The sequence below is a fragment of the Coenobita brevimanus genome, chromosome 50 (assembly GCF_032717465.1).
Source record: "Coenobita brevimanus isolate Jiangsu-jjx chromosome 50, ASM3271746v2, whole genome shotgun sequence".
NCBI classification, from domain to species: Eukaryota; Metazoa; Arthropoda; class Malacostraca; order Decapoda; family Coenobitidae; genus Coenobita; species Coenobita brevimanus.
The window spans coordinates 42,354,472-42,369,471 of NC_137003.1; the positions used below are offsets into that span (position 1 = coordinate 42,354,472).

At 42.4% G+C, this 15,000-nt stretch overlaps 1 protein-coding gene across 1 annotated transcript in view; it reads right to left on the reverse strand.

Annotated features, from left to right (window-relative positions):
* LOC145399745 ((3R)-3-hydroxyacyl-CoA dehydrogenase-like) overlaps nucleotides 1-15,000 on the reverse strand; it is a 26,901-nt gene that overhangs the window by 11,264 nt on the left and 637 nt on the right. The window contains exons 2-5 of the mRNA XM_080272293.1: nucleotides 9,360-9,476; nucleotides 6,693-6,889; nucleotides 4,792-4,844; nucleotides 2,064-2,201 (exon numbers count right to left, since the gene is read on the reverse strand). Of these exons, the coding sequence (XP_080128419.1) occupies nucleotides 2,064-2,201; nucleotides 4,792-4,844; nucleotides 6,693-6,889; nucleotides 9,360-9,476 (505 nt within the window). The remainder of the gene's footprint in view (nucleotides 1-2,063; nucleotides 2,202-4,791; nucleotides 4,845-6,692; nucleotides 6,890-9,359; nucleotides 9,477-15,000) is intronic.

Here is a 15,000-nt window from a genome sequence, read left to right on the forward strand (position 1 = left end):
CATTATTTTCCACGCCCTAATACACCATTACTTCCAATTTTCCAATACGTAAACACACACACACACACACACACACACACACACACACACACACACACACACACACACACATTTTCGTACACATATAGACTGGCAAGCAGACAGATACACCCTTACAAATACACAACAAATCGCCCTCTCCCTACACACACTTTTCTCTTTATCCCTTACACACACACACACACACACACACACACACACACACACACACACACACACACACACACACACACACACACATATGAATGGCGGATTGCATGAACTAGGATATGTGCGTAAGCCTGCATGACTCTTTGTGCTGAGCTAATGGCTGACCACACCCCCGGAATTTACGCTCTGCCTCACGCATTTGCTTAACCTTTGACCCTAACGACTCTCTCTCTCTCTCTCTCTCTCTCTCTATCTATCTATCTGTCTGTCTATCTGTCTATGCCACCTCAGAAACGCAGCTTTCTTTTTTTTAGTTTCCGTGTTCTCTTTCTTCTTCTCTCTCTCTCTGTGACACCAACGCATCTTCCCTCACTTTCAAGATTCTTCTCTCTCTCTCTCTCTCTCTCTCTCTCTCTCTCTCTCTCTCTCTCTCACACACACACACACACACACACACACACACACACACACACACACACACACACACACACACAGACATACCTACCTTGCTAACTCCGCAGCACAGGTCTTGGTGAGGGAGGTGACCCCGCCCTTACTCGCGGCATAGTTGCAATGCCCAGCCCGCCCAGTCTTGCCGTCTGTGCTCGAGATGTTCACAATGGCGCCTCTACCCTCCACCCTGACCCCTCTCTCTTCCTGTCTGGTTTTCCGTGCGTCCTGACTCTCCTACCGTCCTGTCTTCTGTCTCTCCTGCAGCCCTCCTTTCTGTCCCTCCTGCAGCCATCCTTTCTGAGTCTCCTGTCTTCTCTGCTAGCAATCGCCGGGTAAACTCCTGGGTTACCATAAATGTCCCCTAGAATTAAAACAGACGTATATTTTTAAGTTAATTTTCTTCAATACCTAGTCGTTAAGTATAAAGGGGGTAGTGCTATTTCCTAAACGCCGCGGATTAATTTCTCATCAGGTTCTTTTAAAACTATACCGCGAAAGTGTTAAGGAGTGCTGCCCTCCTACATCACACGTGTTTAGTCAAGAAAATACCCATCTTCCAAGTTCCGTCTGAAGATAATTAACAACTGACGATGTACAATGAAAACCCCATCTCCACGAATGCGACTCTCAGATGGTTCGATTTTTCCGAAATGTACTCGTCAAACTTTGGGAAGATATTTGCGTCTCTCTTTCTCTCTGTACAAGCCGGTCGCTACAGTACAGTACATACAAACACATTTACATAAACGAACAGTCAGAAATTTCTCCCTTAAGCCGTTTACTTGGATGACGCGCTCCCTGCTTTATTCTTGTTCCTCTGAGTTTATAATATTTTTCAAAGATCTATCACAGTCAGTGGGTGAGATACTACCTCCAATCCCTTCGCTACGATTACGTCCTTCCTGAGATGAAAGAAAATAGTCAGGTGGTAATATGAGTAGCATAATTATAGGCGTTACCGTACTGATAGGGTTACACTGAAGAATCCTAAACTGAATGAAACCTACAGTCTTATCCAGTGTATGATAAAACGCGGGCTGTGAGTGAAGGTGTTAAACCATTTTTTTCCTCTAATTTAGCCTAGATTTTCGTCTTTTTGCGGCTTATTTCACGTAGCTCAGCGGCAGAAAAAGACAATACTACAGCTCTACATCCTTTCACCGGCACTTCCTCGAGACTAGCACCATATTCAAGTATCCATCTATTGTCAGCATTCAAGTTGGAGAGATGGCATTTTTGGCCAACTTGGAGTAAAGACAACACAACATCTTGGATCCAAAGTACACGCACTATATACCCCACAAGGAAGTGGTGGCGGTCTCTCTTCATCATCCTCCGGCCAAATACCATCATCGTCTCCGTGCTTGTTTCTCCCGTACACACACATGGCGGGACTGGAGGCCGGCTCTTTGATCCCTCACTGGACATGAATCACTGTCAGAAGCCCCAGTTTCAATTTGCCGCGTGTCTGTGTCGCGGGAGTTTCGGCAGAGGTGGTGAGTGGGTGGCGGGGATATGCTGTGTTCTTTGGGATATCAACAGAGTACTTCATGAACTCTCTTCATGAAAACACAACAGATGAATTGCTATCTCTGCAAAACACAGTATCTGAGATACTGTTTACGTAAAAATACAATTGCTAAGATGCTCCTTACGTGAAAATACGAATATTTAGATACTCTTGACGTGACAATACAATAGCTGCGACACTCTTTACGTGAAAATACATTAGTGGAAGGTGGTGGCGACCATCATCCACTCACTTGATGTAGTGCTGCCAACTTCTTCCTTAGCCTTTATCATTCTTTTTCTGTGCCTGACCTCCTCTCTTCCTATTTCTCCCATCATTCCTGTCACTACTTAATGCTTTTCTTTCCGTTACAGGTGGCTTTACATTGAGTGACAAGCCAAATGGTTTCCTGTAACCCAAGAAACCATTTACAACGCTGGGTGGTAACCATATAACCAAACCATACGTGCTCCCTACGTGTCAAGTGGGTTGGTGGAGGGTTAGTGCCCCTCCTTGTAAAACAAAAAACTCAGAGTCAAATGGCCATCCCGAATGGGATTATGGCGTCTGGCAATAGATAGATAGAATAGACAATAGATGGGATACCCCTTACGTGAAAATACAATGCCTAAACAATTAATATTGAGAAATTAAGCCAGTGAACTAGGATGGCTTTATCATTTCAATCCCAGTTATGGGATTACATTATTCTCCTTCAACATGGCACATATTTAAGAGTTAAGGGGTTAATGAATGTTGCATACCACTCCTCCAAGTCAAAAAGGTTCTCCCAAGCTGACTAAAATCGTCTGGCGACAGATTGGATAAAATAAATGACATTTTCTAGTTGAGAAGGTTAACCATGTAAATATTTGATCCTATGACCTCAAAATTACTCGGATTTTATCATAAATTCTCTCTAACCCCATTTTCGTTGTCAACTAATCTGCCATGGGAAGCTAGTAAAACACGAGTATATTTAGGCGAGACGAGCTCTGTCTGTGACCTCTACTTTGATCCGCTGAGCCGTAAATTACCAGAGGTCATCATTAGAGCACGGGCAGCCTCCACACAAAGGTGGGTTTAATTCTGGCAAAATCTCCGGATCACTGTTTAGGGGAGTTCATAAGCCGCAGCGAGTGGCACAAAGGTAACTCGTGGCTGACTGCCCTGGGGATTTGCTATATTCACCATTCATTCAATAGTTTAACAAAAGCTTGATGACAAAAGAAATGACAGTGAGAAGAGCCACAGAATATATGCTGGCCAACAGAAGATGATATTATTCAGCACTTGAGATACGTTCTTGGGAAGAAAGCGATATACTCGTAAACATTCATCGATAATCTTATCACTTACTGGACATTTATTTATTGTTTCTTATTCTGGTCAGCCTAAAAAATATTATCAAGCCCAGGAGACATTCGGAACATGAACGGATTAATAAATGACAAGCTGTTTTCTCTGATGTTAAATATAATTGAGTTTCGTAATAGTCGATTGGCTAACCTATCAGAACAGTGGTCTACGCAATTTTAACAACCTGCAAACCTGATTAATAAATAGGGTTAATGAGAGTTCGATATTCAAGGTGTCACTATTAATATATTTGATGTGAACTACCTGGAGCGCAGTCACATCATATCACGTTGGAACCATCCTACTCTATTCGGTCTCTGATTTGGTAATTCAGGTTGTTAATGACCTTCTCAGTACAATCCCATTTTTAAAAGTTCCTACTATCCCCAGACGACTACATTCAATTCAAGGAGGATATCTCGTTGTTAATGGGTGTCCAGCAAACTAATGGAAGGTGGACCAAGGTACTTTGATACCAGTCAGGAATTAGAGTTAGGGTTTCAAGGTGTCGTTAACAGGCGTCCATTTGGAGTTGTTCGCTCCTCACTCCTCAGTTTGCACATCAGGCGAGGGAGACGAGAAGAAGACCACACAGCATCCAGGCGACACCACACACCACCTATACCACACCACACACCACCTACACTACAAGAAGACACTAAATACCACCTCCACCACAGCAACACGCCACACAGTACTCATACCGCTAGACCCCACTCACCAGTTACAGTACACCACACTACACACCACCCCAACCACACCACACATACCACAAGACACCACATACCAAATATCGGTAACCACACCACACATCATTCATCACTAAACACCACACACACATCCCACACCACAAATTACGCACACTGCATACCATCCACATCACAAACTAGACTATACACACACACACACACACACACACACACACACACACACACACACACACACACACACACACACACACACACACACAAAATTCCCTCCACCACACACACACACAAAATTCCCCCACCTCGACAAACACACCCACGACCCCCCTCCTCCCTCTTTTCCTCCCTCTCACTCCCTTTTTCCCTCCCTCTCCCTTCCGTCATCCGCGCCTCAACATCTGACAAACCTGTTATGAACAAGTTAAATATTTCCCTGTATTCATATGCATTAAACTCGTTACGGGACCTGTCAAGCGAAATTAAAGCAGGAATTTGAGCCGGTGACTGGAGGCGATGTGGGAAAGGGGGCGTATGTTTGTTATTCATTGGTTATTCATGGCGGGTTATTCATGCTGTGCTACTCGTGGGCTGGTTTTCATGGGCTTGTTATTCTTGGGTTTCTTATGCTGTAAAATGGTATTCATGAACATGCTGTTATTCACGGGTTCTTATTCATGGCGTTGTAATTCATGGGATTATTATTTATTGGCTATTCTTTGGTTGGTACCTATGTGCTGTCATTCATAAGTTCTTATTCATGGGTTGTTATTCACTGGTCATTCATGGATTTTACCCAAGCTTTTAATATATACTACAGACGTGTCAATATTAATGTGTTTGTTAATGCTATTCATGAGTTGTTATTTAAGGACTGTTATTCACTGAGTTATTCATGGGCTGTTTTTCATGGACTGTTATTCACGTGTTAGCTATTGTTATTCTTTTCTGTACTGCGTGGGTGGTGCTCACACAAATAGGTCTCACACAAAAGACAGACAGGCGGTTGATTGTTTCCATAAAATTAAATCAAGCATGATCACCATCGTATCTAACTTCATCACAACCCTTCCTAAAGTCACCATCATCACCATCCTATTCAAATTCACCATCATCACCACCCCATCTAAATTTGCCATCATCTCCATCTTATCTATATTCACCATCATCACAATCCCATCTACATTTCCTATCATCACCGTCCTTTATACATTCACCATCATCACAATCCTATCTAACTACACCATCACCATCCCATCTAACTTCATCATCACCATCCCATCTAACTTCATCATCACCATCCTATCTAAACACACCATCACCATCATCATCATCCCATCTTCATTCACCACCACCACAATCCTAGCCCAATCTAGGGTCATATGGGGTAGGAGCAATGCATGGTCCGTATATAAAATTTCTGTTTGTATATACACTGTCTTCACTTACACAGCTACCATATACTGTACTTCACAATTATATTTAGATAGATAGATTGATAAACAGATAGACAGAAAGATATATAGATAGACAGCCGGATAGATGGATATGAAAGCCAAAGCCATCTGTGATACTAGTTAACATGTCCTTTTAGTTCAGGAGAAAAATTTCGAACCGGGGTCGCTAAATACAGCCGTCCCGATGACCTGAACCAGACAAAAGTAATCTGGTACAAGAATAAAAAGAGGAGATGTCGTCCAAATGAAGTGGTTACGGCAAGGACTTCCAGCTTTTCTCACTTAGCTTACCACTTAATACTTTTGTGCAGGAAGGAGTGCAGTGTGCTCTCTGATAACGACCACAGTAAATCGTACCCTGCCCTCTCCCGTACCTTACTTACAGGCAAGTTTCAGATTTCAAGCAATGTCTTTAAATCTAGAACCTATGATCAGTAGTCTCCTAGTAACATAGATTCCAAAGTGTGCCACCTGTAAAGATGTCCATCCAGTCAAATATTAACATTACAGGTGTCCATCCAGTCAAATATTAACATTACAGGTGTCCATCCAGTCAAATATTAACATTACAGGTGTCCATCCAGTCAAATATTAACATTACAGGTGTTTATCCAAATATTAACATTACAGGTGTTTATCCAGTCAAATATTAACATTACAGGTGTTTATCCAGTCAAATATTAACATTACAGGTGTCCATTCAGTCAAATATTAACATTACAGGTGTTTATCCAGACAAATATTAACATTACAGGTGTTTATCCAGTCAAATATTAACATTACAGGTGTCCAGCCAGTCAAATATTAACATTACAGGTGTCCATCCAGTCAAATATTAACATTACAGGTGTCCATCCAGTCACAGTGCCGAAGAACGGTCAGTGTAAGTACCAAAGATTAAAAAAAAAAAAAAGAAGGGTATATAAGCAAGTATCTTCAAAATAATATCAGTGACATGCATGAAAAACGTATATTAGTGCACGTATCACAGAGGATGAAAAAAGGAATAAACGCACGTACCTTTAAGTTGGTGTCAATGACGAGCTTGAAGACATGTTCGTCCATATCGGTGCATGGCGCTCCACTGGCCACGCCTGCGTTGTTGATGAGTAGGGACGGAGCGTTGCCGTAATGGGACAGGGCTGCGGTGAAGGCAGCACTGACACTAGCCCTCTCACTCACGTCCAGGGCTACGGCTATGTGATGGTGCTGGGGGCCTGGGGGACGAGAGGGAACGGGCTTAGAAGAGAGAGAGGGGGTTAAGATGAGAGGGAGGGGGTTAAGAAGAGAGGGAGGGGGTTAAGAAGAGAGGGAGGGGGTTAAGAAGAGAGGGAGGGGGTTTAGAAGACAGGTAGGGGGTTAAGAAGAGAGGGAGGGGGTTTAGAAGACAGGGAGGGGGGTAAGAAGAGAGGGAGGGGATTAAGAAGAAAGGGAGAGGTTAACACTCCGGGGCTCCTATGAATCACTTCTGGCTAAGATAATCGTCTGGTCTTAACTGGAATTACGAGAGAGTCCGTGTTCCTAAGAGGCTTACTGGCACCATTATTAACACTCCCAGGCTCCTATGACTCATTCCTAGCAAAAAAGAAAAAAAATCTGGCGTTACTGAAATATAATTTGAGAAAAGACGTGAACAAGCTAAGGTTGATAATGTATGTTCTATGGGAGGGGGCTACCAGGCTCGGGCTACAGGGCTAGAGCTTGGGCTACGTGATGTTGCTAGGTGCCTGGGGGAGAGAGGATGGGGGTTAATTCTAAGGGAAGGAGAAGGCTGGGGCTTATATGGGTAAGGCTACGTGACACTAGGGAAGGTTTGGGGGAGGGGAGGAGGTGTAATCTTAGCAAGGAAGGAGGGAAGGGGATAAGGAAGGGGGGAAGGGAAGAAAGAAGGGGGGAGGGGTCAAGGAAGTGAAGACGGGGAGAAGGAGAGGGGGAGGGGGAAGGGAGAGAGGACGAGGAGAAAGGGGGGAGGGGACAAGGAATGGGGGTTGAGAGGGATGAAGAAAGGAGGGGGACAAAAATACAGGTATTGTGGTCTGGTAGATGGAGGGAGGGAGGGAGGGAGGGAGAGGGAGAACAAGGGAGGAAGGGAGAAGAGGGGAGAGGAGAAGAAACAGAAGAGGGAGAGAAGGAAGGGGGAAAGGAGGGAGGGACGAGAGGGAGACGGAGAGAAGGGCCAAGGGGATCAAAGAGTTGTATTCTAAAAAAAAAAAAAAATGTATATTCTAAAGGGAAGAGTGAGACAAAGAAAGACTGAAGCTGCCCCTCTCCTGCAGCCCACCAGGCTCCTTTCGGGGGACAGGAGGATAGGAAGGGGGGGATAGAGAGGGGCGTTTGTACAACCAGGAAACTCCACTGCCCAGTTATATCGGTGCCACCATCTGAAGGCGTCCCATTCCAGCATCAGGAAAGGGGTATGGCCAAAAAAAAAAAAAAAAAGTGCATCCTCGAAATGAAGGAGTTAAAGAAGTGTAGCTTGGCCTATGGAAGTGTTGGTGTGTATTCATAAGACACTGGTGTATTAAGAGTGTGTATTTGTATTAGGAATGTACTAGGGGTGTATTAGGGGTGTATTAGGAGTATATTAGTGATGTTTCAGGGATGTATTAGGGAGTTGATTAGGAATGTAGTCGGGAATGTATTAGGAGCTCATTTGGGGTGTATTAGCAGTGTATAAGAGCTGTAATCAAGGGGTGTATGAGAGGTTTATTACGGGTATTGTCAAGAAGTGTATTAAGGAGTATTACGGATGTATTAGGGATGCATTACGGTGTATTTGGGGTGTATTAAGAACGCATTAGGGTGTATGAAGAAGGTAGTCAGGGAAGTGTATTAGGGATGTATCAGGTGTGTATAAGAAAAAAATTAGTGGTGATCAAGGGAGAATATTAGGAATGTATTAAAATGTATTAGGATGTATTAGCGGTGTATTTAGGGGGGTTGGGGAAGTGTATTATGGATGTTGAGTATACTGGGGTGTAATGAGAGGAGGTAGGTGGAAGGCGCTAGTGTATCAGAAATGTAGACAGTGCATTAAGGGTAAAAGCATATTGACAAGTAGGATGACTGTGATGCATTGTAGGATTTTGTCAGCTAATGTGTGTGTGTGTGTGTGTGTGTGTGTGTGTGTGTGTGTGTGTGTGTGTGTGTGTGTGTGTGAAGGGTAAGGAGGGAGGGCTATGCATGACCTTGACGGGGGGGTGAGGGTGGGGGTGGGGGTGACGATATGGGTGGGGGTGATGATATGGGCGTGGGTAAGAGTGAGAGAGTGGGTGAGAGTGAGGCTGAGGGTGAGGCTGAGGGTGACAGTAGGTGTAAGAGTGAGAAAGAATGAGTGAAAGTAGGAAACTAAGAGCGAGAGTATGAAAGAGTGAGAGTGAGAAATTGAACTAGTAAATAACCAAATGACAGAATGAGTGAGAGCATTCACGAGGGTGGGAGAGAGTGTGAATGAGTCAGTGAGGGTGAGTGCAAAGGCAAGACTGAGTAAAAATAACAGACTGAGTGTGAATGTGAGAATGAGAATGACGTGGAAAGTGAGCTTGTGGGTGGGAGTGAGAGTGAAAGTGGAAGTGAGTGAGAATGAGTGACAGAGCGAGTGTGTGGGTGGGACTAAAAGTGAGTGAAAGTGGGTGTGTGGGTTCGTGAGAGTGCAACAACTAGTGACCTGATAAAACCGTGACTCACCATCAAGGAGTGTGAGGGTGTGCTGAGCTGATTCTAGGTTCTTGTCAGTCACCACCACCTTGGCCCCCTCCCTGGCCGCCACCACACAGCACGCACGACCAATACCACTCCCGCCACCTGTAGCAAAGTTACCCCTTCAGTCACATCACCAATTTGCTATGGTTATTATTATTATTATTATTATTATTATTATTATTATTATTGCTGCTGCTCTTCATATTACTAGGCCACTACTACTACTACTACTACTATTCTAGATGCTCGGGGGGTGCCTTCAAGTGGTGGCACTGATATAACCGAGTTGCTCCACTGCCTGGTTATTCAAACATCCTTGAACTTTCTCCCTAATCCCCCTAAAGAAGATGGTGGACTGCAGGGGGAGGACATAAATAAAATCACTGAGTAAAATAATCTAAAGGTAGCAAGAATAAAAGGTTAAATGTGTCATAGTTGTGAAGGGATTAAGGTCGCCTCAATAACATCTTACTGCAGCGTGTCTGTTCTAACCTGACGAAAATCCTTAACCCCTTCCAGCTCAGTGGCATGACCAGGTGAGGTTGGTTTTGACTAGTGATCAAGGATACTCATGTTTTAGAGGTTGGCTTTGATTAGTGACCAAGGAGATTTACGTTCTGGAGGGTGGCTTTGACTAGTGACCAAGGATATTCATGAAATGGAGAGTGGCTTTGGCTAGTTACCAAAGGAGACTCATGTTTTAGAGGTTGGTTTTGACTAGTGACCAAGGAGACTCATGTTTTGGAGGCTGGTTTTGACCAGTAACCAAGGAGACTCATTCTTACCTCATAAGGCTCATCGAATTTCATGGAATCACGACTTAGTACGCAAGATGTGGGAGTGGCCCAATTCCGTCAGATGAAAACAGACGAACTATAGCTGCATTATGTATTAAGCTGCCACCACCACCTGATTATAGCACTACATCTGCATCCTATCTCTCAGCTTCAGAATTATGTACGACTACACAGATCGTTCCCTATGGTCCTGCAGTCCTCCTTACAGCAATACCTCACACCACACACCAGCTGTCACCGTCTGGGCGCCAATACCCACCGTTCACACTAAACATATGCTAGAGGTGTCTCTTAAGGAATCCTGTGGTGGTTTTGGCAGGGGTGACAGGTTGGAAGGTCACGTGGAAGATCATTTAAGTTTATTATTTCGCCAACATGTTTTATACGAGTTTTATAGGTCATTCCTACGATCGCCGGGCAAATTTATTCCACCCAGGAGAGGTCTTCTGTAGTGAAGATACAGGTTTCTCTTAACGCCAATAGCTACAAAAAAAAATCTTAAAACCGTCAGGAGAATGAAATACAAAAGAAGTCATGGAACACCTGTAATCTGGTGCATGGAATTATTATTTTTTATTTAATTTGCTTTTCTCTCCTCTGTTCCTTCTCTGTAAAAAAAAAAAAAAAATGATTATACAGATTTCTCTTTATGCCTTTCACTACAGTAATTCTTAACAAAATCCTGTGGAGAATTAAGAACAAAAGACGTCACGGTTGTTTACATGGTCCGATTTTTCACTTCCCCGCCCCAGCCATGGATTGATCGCTCGTTCTTCCAGACAGCAGCCCACTCACCTCCCCACCCTCTGACCACCCCCCTCCACCATAAATCACCTTCACTTGTACCCTAACTTACCTTTGGATATTCTACTTCATAAATTAACTTTCACCTGTATCCAATATTAACCCTTTCAAGTAACGTCATTTTGCACCTCCACAAATCACTTTCACCTTTACCCCACCTCACCTTAGTCTAGACACCTCACTTACAGCATCGTCAATATCACATTTATAAATCACTTTCACCTGCATCCCCTCTCACCTTAGCCGCTCTTTCCTCCATCATTTAATCACTCTCATTCATCACTGACATTCAGAGGAAATATTTGAAGAACTCACGGACAAATTCAGACCAACATTTTCCACAAAGGATTGAGGTTCTTTGGCACTTGATTAATTTTCGCCGAAGTGTTGCTAAATTCAGAGTTGAAGGTGTGGGTCCCTTATTTTCAGATATTATTATTCTTATTATTTTTCCTTTTCTTTTTTCGCTTGAGGGACCGCGAACACTGGACCTTAGATGTTTGTCAATATGTCTCATCATTACCATCATCATCATCATCATCAACATGACACTGCTGTTGTTCTTATTATTTTTATTATTACTATTATTATTATTATTTTTGTTGTTCTTATGACAACAGCAACAATATTAATAATAATAGTAATAATAATAATAATAATAATAATAATAATAATAATAATAATAATAATAAAAAAAATCATAATAATAATAATAATAATAATAATAATAATAATAATAATAATAATAATAATAATTTTTTATTAGTGTGGGGCCGAGCAGGTCGACTTCACCAAAGGAAAATGGGTTTTGTATAAGTGGGTGGCAGATTTCTCTTGGAAGTTCAATGCTGGGGGTTCAAAGAGAAGGTGGAGAGGGTGGAGAGGGGGAGGAGACGGTGGAGGTGGGATGGAGAGGATGGGTGGGAATGGAATGGAGAGGAGAGAAGAGGAGAAAAGTAAACGAGAGGAGAGGAGACAGTGAATTAAGAGAGAAGATTACATGAGAGATGGATCAAGGAGAGTGAGTTGAGAGTTTTGTGTGGGATGAGTGGGGAGAGTTTTGAGTGGTGTTGAATGACGGTAATACACCTCATGAACTGGGGTTGGGGTGGAGAGGCATATGAGAGTGAGTGTGTGTGAGCTGGGGAGATGGCTGCCTGACAGTAAAGGACAGGATGAGATGGGGCGATTTGTCTGCAGGCCCATCCCTTCCTGAAATAAGACGCCTAGGTATACACAGAAAGACAGAGAGTTGTTATGTGCAAAATAAATCTCTAAGAAAGACGTGTTACGAATTCTCCAAAGCCACTTAGAAGACGGAGCCTCAAGTGGAGATATTTCCTGAATTTGAGTGCGTGGACCCACCTGCCTAAACATGGGCAGGTAAAAATATACAGCTGGGGTGAACGAGTCCTTGTCCACTCTAATATTTGCACGTGTGTGTGTGTGTGTGTGTGTGTGTGTGTGTGTGTGTGTGTGTGTGTGTGTGTGTGTGTGTGTGTGTGTGTGTGTGTGTGTGTGTGTGTGTGTGTGTGTGTGTGTGTGTGTGTGTGTGTGTGTGTGTGTGTCAATATCCCCACACCAACTAATGACTCTATGCCCCAATTACCTTCCGTGTGTTAAGGAATTCACTTAAATATCTCTCCCACATCGATGTCTCTCCTGCCAATGCAGAGATCGAACGAGGCAATTCTCTCTCTCTCTCTCTCTCTCTCTCTCTCGCTAATTTATTTCTTTTTTGTGCGTCTTTTTTTTTCTTATTGAGAAATGGATCTGCGTCATATGGATCCAGGTGTGTGTGTGTGTGTGTGTGTGTGTGTGTGTGTGTGTGTGTGTGTGTGTGTGTGTGTGTGTGTGTGTGTGTGTGTGTGTGTGTGTGTGTGTGTGTTGCAGAAATAAATCGCTATGGAAACGGTGCTACGAAGTCTCCATGCACTAATAACACGCTTCTAGGTAACATTCAGTTTTCTATTTATTCCCATAAAAAAAAAAAAATCTCGTTTCCATTGACCGTCGCTCCACTTGTCAACTTGAGAGAGAGAGAGATAGATAGATAGATAGATAGAGATAGATAGATAGATAGATAGATAGAGAGAGAGAGAGAGAGAGATTATTCGTGATGGCGGATATTTATGACTATGTGCTTTACGAGGCAATACTGACGCTGATGGAGAGTTTTCATTCTTTTTTTTCCTCTTTTCTTTTTTAAATTAATGGATCTTCACTTCTTTTTACAATTAGGAAGTCTCCATGGTAATTAATTATTGTCTGATCTATTGTAACTGATTTTTTTTCCAATGAATCCTTTTTTTTTTTTTTTTACGACAAGCAAGTTTCCATAGCAACTGCTTATTGTTTGATATTCTGTAACTTTATTGATTTAATATGTTTCTGTTTTTTCCTAATTAATGGGTCTCGATTATTTTTCTTTACAATAAGCAGTCTCCACAGTAATTGATTTATTAATGTTTGATTACTGTAACTATTTAGCTTTATATTTTACTCTGATGTTCATTCAAGTTTACAGGGTGCAATTTTCACCTCACATTCAAAGCTCTCCGATAAACTGAATAAAATGATCCAGGACTGATTAGAATTTACATACTAAAAAAATTACACATACTGAAAAGATTAAGGTTTTCTACTAATTATAAAACTAATTATAAATGTTTTCTTATAGGGTATCGATGCAGGGAATTGTTCAGTTTATAGAAAATTATACAACCGTCTCTGTACTGAAACAACACCCGAGACTTACTGCAGAATGGATTGCTGGTTGAAATACTAATTATACTGGCAGGGATGGGACATGCAAGTATGGCTGTATCTTATTATGATGACATATTTAGGTCTTTCGAAATGACTGGAGGAAAGAAAATCTAAAATGGTAAACAACCCATGGCAGGCTGCGAAACTGTTAGCTATGGAAGGTTGCAAAATTGTTAGCTACTTGCAAAATTAGTTGTGTCAAAGCTAAGGCGCTGAAATAGGGGTGTATCACACCTACTATGACAGTAATTTAGTTGTTTGGAAATGCTCGGGGGAAAGAAATTATGCCGAACCAAAAATTAATTGAACTAGATAAATAAACAGATAGAAACACAGGCAGATAAACAGATATTAACTGGCTATGACAATACTTGTTTTTCGAAATGCTAGGACAGAAGAAACTAACTGCACACAATTTTCCTTTATCGAAATGCTAAGGCAGATGAAATTTTCCGTCCCAGAAGAACACCAACAGATTACAACAGATATGAGAGGCAGCTGAGGAGTATTTTAAGTGCCAGTATGAAGACGTTTTTAATTTGGCCGAACATTTCTAACCATGAGAATAATGTGGTTATATCGAAACGCTAAGCAGGAAGGGAAAAATATCTGACTGCGCCGAAAAAGGCACTCATGAAATGCTCTAAAATTGACTACTGGTTAAAAATGAATTGCGTCAGAAAGATTTCCCTGCTTTCAAATAATTCGAAGGGGAAAAATCAACCGAGCTGGAAAAGCGGCCATGGAATTATTCAGACTAAGCTTCCACAGTTTTCTCTCTCTCTCTCTCTCTCCCTTTTTTTTTTTTTTTACCCTTTTCTCGACAGGTTGGGCTGAACCGATGAGACTTCGAAACAGAACCTCCAAAATTTTCTCCTTTCGGTCAAGAGGGGTCAACTTGTGGGTCAAACGGAGGGTCAACACGGGTCAAACAAAGGCCTAAGGCTGGATCATCTACCAATACAATATCCTGATCTAGATACCTCCTTCTCTGTCCCGATTTAGACGGTGGGTATTGGTGCCGTGAGTGCGACATGTTGGAAAAACCGTTTCGGAAACGGGGTAAAGATCCAAGGCTACGCATCTCTCTCTAAAAAAAAAAAAAAAAAAAAAAAAGAGAGAGAGAGAAATGCTATACTCGATTCACCTTCACCTACAATCCTTTTCCTATAACCTGGCCAAGATTTTCGTTCTTTCTTCGATTATTTCACTTAGCTCGAAGGCATAGAGATAATGATATGGCTCTCTTTCCGCGG